Source organism: Ptiloglossa arizonensis, chromosome 5 (assembly GCF_051014685.1).
Source record: "Ptiloglossa arizonensis isolate GNS036 chromosome 5, iyPtiAriz1_principal, whole genome shotgun sequence".
In the NCBI taxonomy this organism is placed as follows: domain Eukaryota; kingdom Metazoa; phylum Arthropoda; class Insecta; order Hymenoptera; family Colletidae; genus Ptiloglossa; species Ptiloglossa arizonensis.
In genome coordinates this window covers 12,025,605-12,043,076 of record NC_135052.1, presented here as the reverse complement: position 1 = coordinate 12,043,076, position 17,472 = coordinate 12,025,605, and the positions used below count along the sequence as shown (strand labels likewise).

At 38.3% G+C, this 17,472-nt stretch overlaps 2 protein-coding genes and 1 long non-coding RNA gene across 5 annotated transcripts in view; all 3 read left to right on the top strand.

Moving 5' to 3' along the window:
* Positions 1-23: 23 nt before the first annotated feature.
* Positions 24-4,913, top strand: LOC143146939 (uncharacterized). Its single transcript, XM_076311701.1, has 8 exons — positions 24-207; positions 979-1,059; positions 1,145-1,193; positions 1,268-1,358; positions 1,677-1,808; positions 1,944-2,152; positions 2,213-4,486; positions 4,586-4,913. Exons 1-8 carry the CDS (start codon positions 58-60, stop codon positions 4,633-4,635), a joined length of 3,036 nt encoding a protein of 1,011 aa, XP_076167816.1. The 5' UTR covers positions 24-57; the 3' UTR covers positions 4,636-4,913.
* Positions 4,914-5,609: 696 nt separating this feature from the next.
* LOC143147027 (uncharacterized) lies at positions 5,610-9,637 on the top strand. 3 transcript variants are annotated; one of them, XR_012992153.1, is made up of 5 exons: positions 5,610-5,688; positions 6,889-6,970; positions 7,093-7,131; positions 7,289-7,589; positions 8,273-9,637. It is a non-coding gene; the product is annotated as an uncharacterized LOC143147027 (long non-coding RNA). The 3 variants fall into 3 exon arrangements; XR_012992154.1 differs by having other exon boundaries at positions 7,093-7,178; XR_012992152.1 differs by having other exon boundaries at positions 7,093-7,185.
* Positions 9,638-9,916: 279 nt separating this feature from the next.
* Positions 9,917-17,472, top strand: part of LOC143147196 (uncharacterized) — a 29,109-nt gene continuing 21,553 nt past the window's right edge. The window contains exons 1-2 of the mRNA XM_076312250.1: positions 9,917-10,615; positions 15,116-15,309. Of these exons, the coding sequence (XP_076168365.1) occupies positions 10,267-10,615; positions 15,116-15,309 (543 nt within the window). The 5' untranslated portion in view covers positions 9,917-10,266. The remainder of the gene's footprint in view (positions 10,616-15,115; positions 15,310-17,472) is intronic.

Below are 17,472 nucleotides of genomic sequence, written 5' to 3'. Positions count from 1 at the left end.
ATTGGAATGATCGTGGATTTTGGTGTTCGAAACATAATTTAACTCGCACATTACGAAATGGGGAGAGTGATACGTGACATTGCAGCCAGTGAAAGCTCGGACGAAGAACGAAGAAAAACTATTCGAAATGAACAGAAAGTTCGAAGAAAGAAGAAAAAACGTAAAAGAGAACTGACAGATGTGCATCGAAATATATTGAAATCGAAGGTGTGTATATTTACTGTTATTATTACAAAATCCTTGTTGTAAAAGCTAAACATTTTTCTTTAAGGCTAAAATTTTAATTAACTCGAAAATAGAATCCGAAAATATATAGAATCATGTTTAATGTGCGTTGACATTTGGTTATGTCAGTCAAGTTGACATTGTCATTATTGCTTCCATCGAACGTTCAGACGTTGATATGGTTTATATTTGATATTAAATTATATTATACGATAAGTATGTTAGATTTTGTATCGATTTGCCGTAGTGTTTTGCAAAGAAAGAAGTATGAAATATAAACAAATTATGGAAACAAATATTCTTAGCCAACACTTAATGTCATGAAATGAAATAAACAAATCGCCAGTTAAGAGTAGGTGGGCATTTTTCGAAGTGTATCGATAAATCGAATGAAATGGAAAGCAAGAGAACAAAACACGGAACAGTACTATCCTTTTTTGCCTTATATTTTACAAATTCATTCAGTTTGTCGGGCAGAATTTTATAAACGATAATAAATGAGTACAAATAATAAATAGTGACATTTTGAATTATGAATTATTTGTGCACGGGAAATTTTATTCAATCGTGATATACTAAATGCACTTTTTCAGCGACACCGGAAGCCGGCCGTGTTTTGGCAGAGTAATTTTGTAAAGCTTTTACATCATTTTGCGGATATACGAGAAGAATATGTATAAATTAGGAAAATTTAACTTACCTTACTTTTCTCATTGTTAGTATTATTTGTAAAATAAACTTATTCTATTATAGAACAAGGGGACAAAGATCGACGGAAAACTAGGCAAGGCGCGAAATTCAAAAAGGATATGCAATAGAATTCTTCCGAGGCCTGTAAGTCCAATAAGTTGTTACCGACGAAAAGAAAGTATTACAAAATACATATTTGGTTTATACGACAAAATTATTTTTATTGCAGATGATTGGGATATATAGAAATGGCGCTGTAGGCAAAGAAATACGAAAATGTACGTACTACGAAATATATAATTTTTTAAATAATTATTTTTTGATCATATATTTATCTTAATGCAATTTATAGCTCAAGTGAATGTACCTTTGGACAATTCAGGTATTGCACGTCTGCAGGGGAATATTTTGAAACTTTTGCACGGTTATAATTCAAAATCAGAGTAAGTAAAAACTACAAAAAAAGTTATGTTGACAAATAGTTTTTTTTTACAAACTATTCGCATCTGTTTTACAAATTATTTTCTAGTAAATAAATGTTATATTTATAATGATTCAAAAAATCAAGATTTTTTCGAAATTGAAGGTTTATACGAAGAAATCGTATTTTGCTATTTAAATTTAACTTTCCTAGAAAAATCATATTCTTCGAGATAAGACAATTATTTTTGAATATACACAAACTATAGAGCTATACTATCGGTTCGTGTATTCATCTACAAGCGATAACAATAACACTAATTTTTTTCAATATTTTGCAGTTACGTTATAGTTGAAAGTAACACTGGAAAAAATCGAAACGACCCATTACACGATTCCACTGTTCAAAATACTCTGCACCTAACTTCTTCCAATGATGAGTGTGTAAGTCCTGTTTTGGGTAAAGTGGATAGGTAAGTCTGAGGTAATTTTAACCGATTCTTTTTACGTCATACAACTGTTGACAAAGGTTCTAAAGAAATTGATCGAAAATATTTTCAATTAAAGTAAATTAAAAAGTTACGAAAATCAATATATATTCCTTGTAGGAAGAAACTACATCAGAGGAGCAAGTGTACAGAACGTGTTGACCCTTCAATGTACACAGGGTTGCTACAGAAATCTTTGGAGAAAACGAAAGCGGTCAATAATTCCGAAAGTTTACGCCAGTCTGCGATTAGTCGTTATGCGCAACTGTGTAACATGATTAGTTCTGAAAATTTCGAGGGGTCAAATTTTCCAAACCAATCTTCAACAGGTACTTTGTTTTACTTCTTCGATGTCTTCGTGACATTGTTATATAATTCCGTCTTTACAGATTTACTGTCCGCCATGAAGAAAAAGTTGAGAACCAAATACGCAGAATCGTTCCAAAATCAATTTTTACAGGATATGATTAAACGCGGCATGATCTTGAAAGAATGCAGTACTCCGTGCTCTTCGGCCGAAAATTATGTTCCTTCGCGAGTCGAATACTGCTCTTCTGGTTATGGAAACGACACGACTCTTATGTCACTTACTGCTGAGAATCCAAAATGTAAGGTACGTTTGGAAAACAACAAGAACGAGAATAATTTTCACGCGAGTCAAAATCCATTTTTACCAGCGAAAATGAATTTCAATTTGGTTAACAAAAGGAACACAATTCCCGCTAACAATACAGATAAACCGAATAATTTGTTATTCGGTTTATCTCTTCTGAATGAGGCAAACACTTATTCTGAGGTGAAAGCTAACGTAGGATTAGAACAAATTAAAAGAACAAATAACATGGAATTTAAAGACGATGATGATGTATGCGAGGTAAGAGATTCTAATCGTATTTCTCTCGAGGTCAATTATCCCAGTAGTTCCAGTTGTAAGGAGACCACAGATATAAGTTACCTCGAAAACGTTATTCCTACACGCCCAAACAGAGTGGAAAAGGCAAACGTCAGAGAAAAATCTGCTTTATTTGCACCATCTGGAACGGAGGTATCGAAAGATTTAATTACTCAAAGACTCTTGCTAAGAAACAAGAATAAGAGTACACAGACAATGCGTCTATTGAATTGTGAAACGAGGAGACATTCGAAAAAGCAGAATCTAAAAGTGTCACAGCAAGGTACGGTGAAGAATTTGAAGCATGTTCCTGCGATACTTCGACGATACAACAACGTAGTAAGTAATAAAGATCGGATGAATTTATTCGATGAATCGATGCATATTAACAAAGAACCCCGAGAGAATTTTGTTTTTACACCGCCGTCTCTTTTAACGAAATTGGATGAAAACTCGAATAGATTGGAAGCCTTGCGGGCTGTAAATTCGATATTAAACAATACAGATGAGAAGGACGTATTCGTGAATACGTGTGTCATGGCATCGCCAAGACAGCGCAACGACGAAATACGTAAAACAAGGAATCTTTGCTTACAAATTGATTCGAAACAACAGCCGCAAAATAATATCTTTTTGAACAACATCAAGAAAAATATCGATCCTCCAATACAGAAGACTATAATGTTCACGAAGAAAGACCCGCGTAATATAGACCACTGTTTGCGTTTAAACAGTTCATTCGCCGATAACACAGTGGACGATTCCAATATTTGTACAACGAGAAAAAACATCCCTCGGCAACTCGACACATTCGTGAAGAGTACCTGTGTAGCACATAAAAATTGTCAGAAAATATCAACAAATTGTCACCCATCAATTCATTGCTCGCAGAATTCTAGTAATACGAATAACATTAATCAGGAGTTTAAAGAGTCAAGTTCGCCACAAATGCAAATTGTACAGGGACAGCAAGAGTTTGTCGTTTGTGATAAAATGTTGCCGAGAAAAGAACAGCGACACATAAAATGCGAAAACGATCAACAGTGTTGTAACAAGGATCAACACGTTTGTTTCGTGGTCGTGGATCAATGCAAAGATTTAAATAGCGCGCAAAATTGTTCTACTTACAACGTACCTCTTCAAACGCAAAAATCTAAAACGCTGCAGAATGGATATTTCTGTCAGGAAGATGTAGCCGATGTTGGTATACTCACAGGTGTACAAAATTTACAAATATTACCCATGGAGGAACGTGAATCGCGAATCATCTTTACCAACAATCGGTATATTGATAATACTGTGTTGCTGGAGGAGCAACCAGTGAAGTATATGGCTTTTGACAATGATTCGAAGGCACAGAAGGTTCCAATATACATGCAGACTAATAACCACGTTGCCTCGATCGATAATGTGGGATTGGAAAACTCGAAGGTTAATTATCACGTCGTGTCGTGTCCCCAGGAAACCTCACAGAATGTTATATTTATACCAACGTGTGAACAAGACAAAGTAGTGTACGCTAAAGACCAAACTACAAATCATTCGAATGCCTCATTCGAGCGATGTTCGCATCCTAGAAAAGTAGTTTTCTATCAACCGGAATGTCAGTCAAAACTTCAGTATGTTAAAGATTCTTCAAATCTATACGAAGTTCACGTTCCGACGCAAAACGTGATGGGAATAAGAAATACGTTAACAACATTAAACAATGTTAAAAAGTCAAGGCGCAGTGTCGTTAATGGAGAATATCTACATTATCAACCGACTCATGGTAAAAAATATAAATTTTACTTTACAATTTCAACTTACATTTTCAATGCAGAATATGGAAAGAAGTGAGGATAAAATTGTTTTATTGGTTCTGTTTTAGAGCCCAATGATGCTCGCGTGAGGAGTCACGTGGTCTTCTATCAAAAATGAATTTATTGAAACCTTTGAAGCGTATAATATATTACACATATATATATACATACATATATATATATATATTTTCTATTATATTTCAGTGAGATACGTACAATTATTTACTACGTTTTTCCTGCGATACTTTTGTGCAAGTATTTATGAATTTCAAATTCAAAAAAAGGAATGTAAATAATCATGAAGGAAATTAAGGTCTGAAATGTTGAAACAACTTTTTCTTTGGTCTTTTTAGGTTTGTACATTTATGAAACTAGGGGATTTCAATAAATAGGATAGCATCGCCTCCTAAAGTTTATTTAAAATATTGTATTTCTTTTTGCTATGAGCATTGCAAAATACAAAAAGTATAGCAAACAATGTAATTGTTTAATTTTCACATGTTAAATGCAATGAATTGATTCACAGTTTTCTGTTATATTTACGAACTATTCGAGCACTTGACATCGCAGCATTTTCTTTGTACAATTTTCAGTATTAAAATTTAATTTTTAAATAATTCGAGTTCGCTTCTTTACAGAATTAATTATTTATCTTTAGATAATCTACAATTCGTGGAATGAAAAAACAAATTCCAAAAGGTTATAAAATAGAAAGAGAGAAATAATTAAACTCACTTTACAGACGTAGTTAACGCTCTGATGAAAAATTGTTTTTGTCGTATTTTAATACTTCCGTTTATTTTCTACTTTTGTGGTTTTCTGTACTATTTCTGCCAAAGCTAGTTCTACATGTATAGTGGCGCCACCTTTTTCTATTAAAATTAATAATTATGAAATGAAATCAATTAAATACAAAATAACAGCGACTTAAATCTTAATTTACATTTTTCATTTACTTAAAAAGTAATGGAACACTTCAATTAATTAAAGAAACAATTTTTATAGCGAGTTTTTTGTTCTAATGCTGGAAACGCCACCTGTTGGTGAGTCATCAAACAACGATATTTTTGGAGGTAAATGTATTATTGCTATGTCACGCTTAGCAGTTGTAATCATTTCATTACTTGGCTGTGGTTTTAAAAGAAGTACGAAGTTTCCATTTAGGAAATCGGTGAGTTCTTTTGTGCAAACAATTCGATCCATCCGTAATATTGAACGTGTTGTCGATCGAATAAACGTCGAAATTATTTCAATGCTATTTTCAATACGTGAAAATAAAACGTTATCATGTAAGGGGAAATACAGGACAAATAATGCACGACAAGTACGATTAACTGCATTAATACGGCACAATAATGTCGTACGAAAGCAAACGAATAATTGCAACCCATTTTAATCAACTCCCGGTAACATTTTACCAGGAAACAATGTAAATTACCACGTTAATATATTTTCTGTCTCATTATAACGGAAATATTCGTTTACTTTGTATCGTGTAGGGATAATTCAACGAATACGTTATATACCCGAATACGAGACTAAAGTATGTTCGTTACTTTTGAAATATTTATGTCGAAATCGTAAAAAGTCTCTCTCTTGATATACACGGTACGAGAAAAACGGTTTCTTTCGTAAAAGCGGAAGGTAATGGAGAGATCGTCGACCGTGACAGCAGCATGTGAAAATCGGAAGAAAAATAGTCGGCTTTCTCTCCTACGTGGAAATATTAAATTGTATTCCTATGGGTCTTCGAGTCGATGGGGGTGGAATCGTAGCGGGGGTGAAGGGCGTTCGAGATCACTAACCAATATTTAATCAACTTTCCAGGAGAATATTATTCTCCGGACAAATCAAGGACATATGTATCAGACCGCTAAGGGGGGTTGACGTTCACTGTATTGATATAAAAGACGAAACTCCATTTACGCGTGTGCACGCTTGCGCGCGCGTGCGTCCATGTTTGCGATCATTCACATTGGCGTACTTGCTACCGTCCTTAGTACTAAACAAACGGGGCATTTGCACCGGGCCCTGAATTCGAGGGCCCCGCACTTACCATTATTTACTTTTGAATTTTGTAATAAATAAATTATTGTAATTGTACTAGTGCACAACGTGTTAATAAATTACAGTCTCGAACAATTACCGATTAACTTTGCTTGTGATTAAACGCGATAAGCGTATCACTGTCCAAAGGGAAATTTAGCAATGATAATCGTCCTAAATGGAATTGAATCGCACACGTTTTCGTATCATCTTCGTATTTCATTATTTTCTATCATTATTATTATTTATTATTATAATTCACATCTCTCGGTATGTATTCTGTTATTGTTCTATTTACTTACTAATGTTCATTACTCGTTTACAGGAAACTCAATGTTAACGTAGATCTAATTTTTCGAGGGAGGTGAAATTGTCGAAAAGGTTACGCCATTGAGGAGCCCGTATCTGTTTGTATTTCATAATTTTCTTTCGTTGTTCTTGCTTATTATTATAATTCACACCTCTCTATGAAATACTATGTATTTCATTATTGTTCTATTTTCTTACTAATCTTCCTCCTCGTTTACAGGAAACCTAATTTTAACGTGGATCTAATTTTTCGAGCGAGGTAAAATTATCGAAAAGGCTACGTCATTGAGGAGCATGTTTCTTTTTGTATTTCGTAATTTTTTTCATTATTATTATTTATTACTATAATTCACACCTCTCGGCATGTATTCCGTTATTGTTCTATTTACTTACTAATGTTCATCATTCGTTTACAGGAAACTCAATGTTAACGTGGATCTAATTTTTCGAGCGAGGTGAAATTATTGAAAAGGCTACGCCATTGGGGAGCCCGTTCCTGTGTGTTCTCGGTATACACATCGCAGGCGGTACGGTGTTGCGTGGCACACTACGTTCCGGGTACCCTGGAAGAGAATTCTCTTGGGAGGAGACACGGGGAAGAGGGTCGCGCACCAGGACTGCTCTCATCGTGGCCCTTCCGTGAGAACAAGTGCGAAACAAGTGTCGCACAGGTTCCTACCACCCATCTAAGGCCAGCCCCGTGTCATGTTTAGTCGTGTAATTTCTCTTTCCGGAGATAAATCATACTTCGTGCTCTATATTCCATTTATCCTTCGTGCCGCGTAACGTTAAATATTTATCACGCTTTGTACAAAACGTGAAAAGGCCCCGTCTATTAATTTCTAGCTAACATTATCATATTCGTGTGTCTGATAATCTAACGCGATGTTTTATTGGGCAAACATTACGTTCGCGGTATGTTATTCGACGATGTTGGATAAGTAGGTACTTGACAATGGAATAAAGAGAAGGTAGAGATCGATTCTAAGAATCGAGAGAACCAAAGGCTGTTTGTTCTTCTCAAAAGTATCGCAACGATTAAATCTCCTTGAACAAATTCGGGAAAAAGATGTCAACGAGAACTCCGTCAAGATCCGATCCAACTAGCATTTCTTATACATATCGAGGGAGTCTTTTGGTAATCTAACCGAAAAACATAGGTCTTTTCCTGATTTTTTTTCAAAGAAATCGTAAAGCTTTTCGCTATGGAGTTCTCGCGGACATATTTTTCATGTTTATACTGAATCCACAATTTTTTATAAACGAAAATAACACAAATTACAGAAGTTGTACAATCTCGATCAGTATGAAAGTACTCGAAAAAGCAAAATCTCGAAAATCCAAAAAATGGGTGCTTTTGAAGTTCGAATACTGATCTTTCGTTTCGTTTTTGCTTTCAGAAAAAAACAACAAATTTTGAAATCCGTGGTACGCGCGATAAAGAAACATCTGTCGAAGATCCTCTCCGAATTTGAAGTAAATCGATCGATTAGAACTGGAGATACCCCGTCAACCTGTTCGATAAATGCGGATTCGAGAAAAATACGTTTAAAGTTTCCGTTTCGCACACTGCAAGCTCGTACACAGCTCGCTTTAAGCGTCTATAACTTCGTTAATCTTACGAACTCGAGGATCTCCTTTCGCACGGATATTTTTCAAGATTTTGAGGAAATACACAGAAGAAAGAAAATAGATTTTTCGAAGCCGTATTACCAGAACAATCCCTTAATTAGACCAGTGTCAACCCTTTTAGTGTAAACAAAAGTTCTCTCCGTCAAACTACATTCGTTACAATATCCTCGTTCGACGAGTACGATCTTCGATTTTTTCTTCCATTACTCAAGAAAAATACATACACATCAAAATAATTTTTATACGTCGAAGTTACCCGAGGTTCGCGTTAATCCTCTCACTAGCAACGGTTCGGGTGACCACACCTGGGTCCAAACGGACCCGTAACTCGACTTTACTCGCGCAAACATTTCGAACGAAGATTCCGTTATTCAAATCGTATTTATTTTCAATTTCCCCCAAGAAACTACATCAACGGTACAATCAGCGGGATAAAGAAAGTTTCCCTGGGTCAGAAAAGACCCAGACGTTACCTAACGAAGATTGAAATAAATCGTAACGTGCGTAAGGGAATGGTGGTTAATAATCGTATTAATGATCGTCTAACATCGTCACGGTTGCGCGGCCGTGCGCGCGTCTACCCTCCGAGTTCTCGTTGTACCAAGACACCCGCAGACAACACGGGCGTAAATACATCGAGGGTTATCCGTGGAGTTGCTTTTGAACCGTGGTTCGCGTGTCCAGCGGAAGCTGGCCTACCCCGGAATCGATCGTAAAATCGAGACCAACGGAGAGGGGTAGCATCATCGAATGATAGCGTTCATTCGGGCTGATGGCTGTTGGGGAGAGGTCGTCCGACGAACCGGGGGTGGCACACGAACGGGGGATGAACACAGCGCGGCACCCGAGGGCGGTGACTCGTCCCGCGTTCGGTCGGGGGGTGGTACACGGTTTCGACGAATCAGGAACGAGCAAGCGGCGGACGGTGACCAAACCCGTTTCACCGTAAGGTTGCGTCGTGGCCACACCTCCGCGGTGCACCCTCTCTGTCGGTTATTGAATTAAGCTTATCATTTGATTTTGAGGAGACCCACCAGTCGGTCGTCTCGGGCTCTCTTAAGCGGGCCGAAAAACTTCTTTCTATCCGCGGTATAATCGCAATAATTTGATATCGCTGATCCGATTACGCGTCATAAGCCGCTATCGAGGAGGTGGCCCGCGCCGCCCGACTCCCTCGCGCTTATCGTCCGCGACCGTAGAATTACGCGACGCCGCTCGGCGGCCTCTTCCCGACCCGGTGCGTCGCCACGATTATCCGAGATTTCGTCGCAGGAGTACGCGCGCGCGCGCCGCTCGGGCCCCCGTACGTAACGCCGCGGCCCGTGGGCCCGTTGGAGCGCGCCCCTGGCGCCCGTGCGGCCAACTAACACCTCGTAACCCGCGATCGTAAACCGTTCGATCGAAACCGCGAACAGATATCGGGGTACACGATGCACAGGTGAATGGAACAGCCGGGAGGAAGATACCATCGACGTGGAACGTTCCGCGATCGCAGCACCGGGAAGGATTTCGAGGAAGATTCGTACGTGATCGTCGAAACGTGAGGAGTATCGTCGTAAAAGAGACTTGGAGAACGATTCAGGCCCCGTCGTACGATTTTGTCGTGTAGAAGATTGTCCAAGGATTTTCGATGAATCGTCGAGCGGCGAACCGCTCGTCGTTCACGTTGATACACTTCTGACGTTCGTGGCAAGGACCACGGGCCCACTGGGTCCGACCGTAGTCGATCCATCAGTTCCATAAGTGCAACGAGTGAATCACCATGGATTACTCGTACTTGAATCAAGCGGCAGCGGCCGCCGCTGCGGGCTTCGAGGCCTCGAGCTGCGCTTTGGCCGCCAGTGAAATGCAATGTGGATACGGGGACCTAAGCTCGTGCTCTCAGATGAGTCAGGCCGCTTATCGTTACACGGCGGCACGAGCGGCCGGTTACCCGGGGAACGGCGGCACCACGAGTACCGGGACCGCCGCGCAGTTAGGGGCCCATCACACCACCCACTCTCATGCCCACGCGCACCATGGGGCCCACGCGACCCCATGCTCCGTAATGGCGGCCAGATCTCAGGAGGTACACCGGCACGCGATCTTCCCGTCGGCCATTAACTTGCAGAGTGAGTGTTCACGAATTTTTACACCGGTTACAAAGGGGAACAAATGTTTCTCGATGATCTGTTTTCGATAATTGTTGGTAGTCTTTAAAGTTCGGTGTTTGCAATGTTATTTACCTTATTTTCACGCGTTCTTTTACTTTTTTTCATCAACTTTTCGGTACTCTTAGTCATTAATTTGCAGAGTGAGTGTTCCCGAAGATTTGCACCAGTTACCGAGGGGAACAAATCGTTGAAGTTCGGTGTTTGCAATGTTATTTACCTTATTTTCACACGTTTTTTTACCTTTTTTACCATTATTTCGGTAGCTATCTAGCTCGTTATTAGATCGTATTCTGATCGATTCGATGAACGATCGAAACGCAGTTTGATTTTGTAGATTCGCGAGAAACGGTCGGTATCTTTGAAATGATTTGTTTAATGCTTCGGTTTTTTGTTTCTGTTGCTTGTTGGCGGTCATATAGGTTTTCTATTTTCAATGTTATTTACTTTCTTTTCGTACTTCCTTTAATTATTCTTTACGATCTTTTCGATGGTCTTATTTTAGCTTGTTTGTACATTGTTTTTAGTCAGAGATTAAAATGCAGTTTAATTTTGTAGACTCGTGGGAAACATTCGGTACTTTCTGACTTGTTCAGTGTCTCGGTCATATGTTTATGTTGCTTGTTCGTAGTCATTTTTGTTCGTTATTTTTAATGTTATTTACTTTATTTTCAAACTAAGTAACTTTACTCCACTATTTTCGTTTATTTTGTTAAACGATTAAAATGTAGTTTCGTTTCTTAGTTTCGTGAAAAATATTCACTAATCTCGTGATGACACATTTAGAGAAACGTTATCTTTGTTTAAGAGAGTGTACAGAGCGGATCCTTTAAATGACGATATCTAAACGAATGCATAGATATTAAATATCTCTCGTCAAGGTGTACGCATTAGAAACGTTCAAACGTTAAATTACACTACTATAAGTATTATATATTATAATTCGTTTCTTTGTTCTTCATTTAGAAATATTTCGCTAAGTATTCATTTTTCGAAGATCCCTTTTTAATAATTTTATATGGTTATTTTTTAATAATATTGAATCGGGCTGCTGCTCAAAAAATATGTGTACATAATTCTGTTTAGAAAAACGATGATTCTGGTGTCTCGTAAAGAACAAGCTTGGAGAACATTTGTTTCCGTTATTATCTTTACCCGACGAATAGTTTCATTTTGTTCCGAACAGTTCATTTTACGTATGCATTATTAACGGAGATATTTAGGTGTCGTCGTTTAAACGATACACTATATACATTGTAAAAAATTCATGCAATCTAGTAGGAATATATTTATTGTATTTCTTTTTTTTTCGTGGAAAAGGAAAGTGATTTGTCTCGTTGGTCCTACTTTTCCATATTCGTCTATCGACCTTTTCTCGTTCCTTATAAATCCGTTATTTTTAATCTACTTTTCGTCGATAATATCAATCGAGCCTTATCGGTAACTTTAACAGTAACGAAATCGTTGCACTTTCGAGAAACGTAATCTTCTAATATTGAAAACGATAAAAATTTGACAGTCGATGATAAATCCTCGCGCCATATTTCACAGAGTCGTTTCGAGTTTCCAATACTTCGGTTATTAATATGAGTCGTTGTCTCGTCACGTCACCGTGTAGAATAAAAAATTGACGTCCACGCGGCAAGTCAGAACTTCGTAACTCCAATTTCGTTTATTTCTTCTTCCTTCGAGATAGGTTCATATAATTGCACGACGTTTAACGTTTTTATTGGATCGTAACGTACATTCCCAGAGACAAACATTCTCACCGATCTTGATATAGAAACGCTCGTAGTGACACTAAGGAACCGACTCGACGAAATCATCGACTTTCACGGTGTATTTACTTGTCCTCTGGTGTATTTTCTATGTTTTTCGTATTCGAACGAAACCAGACATTCGTTTATCGATGCTCGTTCGCGACGCGTAAATCCCAGTTTTCGGATTTGCGACACACGAGCATTTGTTTGAAATTATTACAAATTTTGTAACTTTTGGGGAAAATTTGAAAGGATCGTCTCGAAAAGTTAAAGGAAAAATTGAATTATTAGTACTAAGTAGGCAGTCGCGTCGATTCGACAATTTTTCTCAAAAATTTGAACGCATTGTCTGGAAAAGTAAACTCAAAAACTGAATTATTATTTCTGGGTTCTAATACACCGACTTAACGATATCTTTCAAAAATTCAAAAGTATTGTCTCGAAAAGTAAAAGCAGAAACTGAATTATTATTCCTGGGCCTCAACACATCGACTCGATGATACTTCTCCAAAATTCAGAAACGTCGTCTCGAAAAGTAAACGCAGAAACTGAATTATTATTCCTGGGCCCTAACACATCGACTCGATGATACTTCTCCAAAATTCAGAAACGTCGTCTGGAAAAGTAAAAGCGGAAACAGAATTATTATTCCCGAGCAATCGGGTTGAGACAACCACGTTGATTCGAGAAAGTCAGTTGATTCGCTCGATGGGCGCGAACAAGCGAATCGAACGACGTCCATCGTTAAAACATTGAAATTTGTGAAAGTACAAGCAATTGACGCACCACGACGACAACGACGACGCACCATTGCCTAAGGAGAATCGTAGGTGCGGGCGGGGCGAAGGAGATCGTCTTTTCCCTGGAAAAAAGAGGGTGGTCCTACTTTTTCCCAGGGGAAAGTTACATGGATGGCTCGCGTCGCGACGCGAGCCGTCTCTGTGCTCGAACCTACCCACGGTGTTTCCTCTGGAAACGACGACAAGATGGCACTGAAAATCAATGGATGTGTCTCGGTCCTCCCTTTCCCTCTCTTCCACTTTTCGACTCTCGCAGTCTCGTCCCTCCTCGTCACTCTTTCTCGATCCCCCCCTTCATTTACTTGTTCGTATTCTCTATACCCGGCTCCGTTCAACCGCTCTTGGTTTTCCCTGACTCTCTTTATTCGTCTTCAACCGTGCCCGGTACTCTTTCTTCAACCCTCCTCCACTCCACCCAGCACCACCCCCTCGCCTTTCAGTCACTCATTGCTATGGTTACGTTCCTCGCTATCCCAGCCATCCTCACCTATATTCTATAATCTATAAGCTCCCTTCTAGGCGGCACAACGTCCACGAAAGCCTCGCTAGTACCTTGGAGTTCTTTAGAAAGCTGATCCGAGACAGAGATTCCCTTCGTGCCTCGTCGACCAACTCTCATTGCGTTTACTCGCAGATCCTGGTACCTTCGAAAATTCGTATTCGACGAGGAATTTAGATAACGATGAGTTCGTTCGACGAGTAAGATTGTTTGGTAGACAGTGGTGGAGGATGGTTGGAGGATTCGTAGTAAACCAGGTTTTAGAAAGTATCAACGAATATGAGGGTCTACGATCTTTGGTTGTTCATAAGGAGCTAGATAATCCTTTACTAGGCGAGAGATGTTGGTAATATTGTTTAGAAGGCACTGACAGAGGATGGTTGAAGGAACAGTGATAGATTGGCTCGTTGGTCCGAAATTTTGAGATAATAACAACAAAGATTGGGTCTATGATCTTTGATTGTTCATAAGAGTTAGATAATCGTTTACTAGGCGAGAGATGTTGGTAATACTGTTTAAAAGGCACTGATAGAGGATGGTTGAAGGAATAGTGATAGACTAGATTCGTTGGTCCGAAATTTTGAGATAATAACAACAAGGATAGGGTCTTTGATCGTTGACAAGGTGGATAATCGTTTAGTCGACAAGAGATGTTGGTAATATTGCTTAGAAAGCTATGATGGAGGATGGTCGAAGTATTTGTGGTGAATTAGGTTCGCTGCTCCGAAATACTGGAAAAGTAACCGTGAAGATCCAGGTCTACTGGCTTTGAGCGTTGATAAGGTACTAGATAGTTGTTTACTTAGAGAGACATATCGGCAACACGATTAGTTAAACCTGTTATCGGCAATTTTAGAGGGACATCAAGCTGGATCAGAAGGTTTCAAAGTTGTAGGATAGTCTGTACGTAGTTGAATCTTTCTATAATGTTACGTAGGAAATAATTGACGATAGGTGTCTCTGTAGACTATTAGAGTCTGTTGTGTTTGAAAAAGCTCCCAGTAAGAATTCTCTTTACAGTCATTCAGAAAGCAGATACTAGTAGTTGTCGATTGGATTATAAAACTCTCGTTGTAGTTATTCGAAAGTAGATACCAGGAATTGGTGATCAGTGTACAAAATTCTTGTCACAATTATTCGAAAAGTAGATTCTAGCAATCAATGATTAGTGTATCAAATTCTTGATACGGTTGTTAAGAATGTATATACCGACAGTTGATGATTAGAATGTAAAATTCTCGTTACAGTCGTTCGGAAAGACACCGATTGTTGATCGTGACGTAAAATGCTCCTTATTCAGAAAGTAGGCAATCGAACGGTTCTGGTATCCACGTTGAATCAAATTTTTTAACAAAATTGATTGCTATCCGTAAGAAATCGTTTCCATTGTTTCAAATTTCAGGTGGATTAGGATACAAGGCATATTCCGGACACGACGGTTTAGCGGAAAAAAGGAAACAACGTCGGATACGAACAACCTTCACATCCGCTCAGCTTAAAGAGTTGGAGCGTGCCTTCCAGGAGACTCATTATCCGGATATTTACACCAGAGAAGAAATCGCCTTGAAGATCGACTTGACGGAAGCCAGAGTGCAAGTAAGTAAATCCTTTGTTACGCGAAAGAAAACGCTCAAATTGGTTTCGAACAACCGAAACAAACGTCGGTGTTCGTTGAAGAAGTTGAAACGAAGAACACGGGCTATTCGAAATAATTAGGGGAACCCCTCGGGTATACCTTTCGTCTCTTATATTCGGTTCATTCGTTAAAATTACGTAGAAACGAAATCTCTTAACGTCGATGCCGGGCAAAGTTCACGAGACTCTTTAGCATCGAATTGGTCTCGTTATTTCGATACATTTCATATTGTACGTTATGAATAATCGAAATGTCTGAACATAATTTGTTTGAATATATATTTCACACAAATGACTTCCTTTTAAATATTTCATGTATTACTTGATACCTTATTTACTTGATGTTCTTAGTTTGTGTATAAGAAGAACTAAGAACTGTAATGAAATCGATACAAGCTGTACTAATATTACGTGGAATTGAACCGTAATCGATACAGAACCGAAAATAACAGTTATAAAACCGGTATATAATATCGATTCTGAATAAATCGAAACCGAAATAAGCTAGAACTGACTTATACATACGTAAGAGTTGTATCATTTTTTTGATTCTCATAATTGTTTCAAGAACCGAAATCGATATTATAACTGTTTTCAACCATTGAAAACAGAGGTTCGGTTCTATTCGAACCAAACCGTAATCGATGTAGAATCGAAAAATAACAGTTGTAGAACCGATATTACATTTATTAATAACAGTTATAGAATCAATATTATATCTATTAATAACAGTTATAGAACCAATATTATATCTATTAATGACAGTTATAAAACCGATACTTCATCGATCAATAACAGTTATAGAATCGATATTACATCGATTAATAACAGTTATAGAACCGATATTATATCGATCAATAACAGTTATAGAACCGATAATACACCGATCAATAACAGTTATAGAACCGATATTACATCGGTTCTGAATGAACCGTAACCGAAATCGAAACGAGCCAGAACCGATATAACCATAACAAATATAACATTTTTAACATTTGTCACTGTCTCGATAACCGAAACCGATATTTATAATACTTTTCAACCGTTGGTTAAAAATCCTTTACCGTTTCTTTCTCGAACGATTTTCGTTTAATCAGCGTTCAGACACTACCGAGAAGCATTTCGAATTTTCCAACGAATTCGATAACTGTTCCACGAAAGTGTTTCACACTGATTACAAAAGCTCGATCGGAAGAAGTAAGTGAGATATAATGCCGAGGCGAGTCTTTTCTTTCTTACGCTTTTACTTCGGGTCCTCCCTCGGGCGTCACGTAAAATGGAGGGACGCAACGGAGGGACAAGGGCGATGGCGGAAAGTGTGCTATGTAATTGCATTACAAGCCCTGTTTTCGTTTTCACGGTTACCTGGAAGTCGCGGGTTGATGGATTACACCGTCTAATGCCTCTGACGGATTAACTTGAACTTCTTGCGCGTAACATAGGAGATTTAGGGCCTCCTCGTGTTCGCGGGACAAAATCGAACGCACAAAATTTATGATCCAACCGACGTGTTTTGCATTTTCGAGAGACGCTCGCGAGCTGCTTCGAGCTTACAAAAATTCACTTTCGAATTCCTCCGACCCCAATGTCGTCCATTTTCTCTCTTGTGTATTTCATCGAAGACGCCAACATCTTTCTTCTTGCCAATTATCTGTCTACTTGTATCAGTTTATGTTAGCTTTTTTCCATTATTTCGATCTTCCTTAACCCTTTGCGCTCGAAGCTTTCTTCGTTACGGGGAACCAGTAACTCGGAATGAAATTTCTCCGGGAAAAAATGAAAATTATCGCACGTTTAATTATTTTCGATACAAGATTCGTATTTCGATATTTTACTTTTACGTTTCACGGGATATAATGTTTGGGCTTCTAGCAATGATAGATTTCCATATTTGAAAATCGATCGTCGAGTTCACGGAGTTAACATTGTTAAAAATTTCCGAATATATTTAAATTACTACACAGATGTCTGTAAACAGTTGCAAAGGATTTACGAATAATATCGTAAGTAAATATCTACTTTCGTAAGATACTAATTTATTATCACAGCGATACCGTTTTCATATTTGCATTTCGATAAGGAAATATAAGTATTCAATTTGTGGAAACTTTTAATCGAATCTAC

What these genes read in the sequence shown, in the direction of transcription:
- LOC143146939 (XM_076311701.1), top strand. Translation starts at nt 58, where the DNA reads ATGGGGAGAGTGATACGTGACATTGCAGCCAGTGAAAGCTCGGACGAA. An exon ending in ATAGAATTCTTCCGAGGCCT is followed by an intron (nt 1,060 to 1,144) that starts GTAAGTCCAATA and finishes TTTTTATTGCAG; the next exon opens with ATGATTGGGATATATAGAAA. An exon ending in ACATTATCAACCGACTCATG is followed by an intron (nt 4,487 to 4,585) that starts GTAAAAAATATA and finishes GTTCTGTTTTAG; the next exon opens with AGCCCAATGATGCTCGCGTG.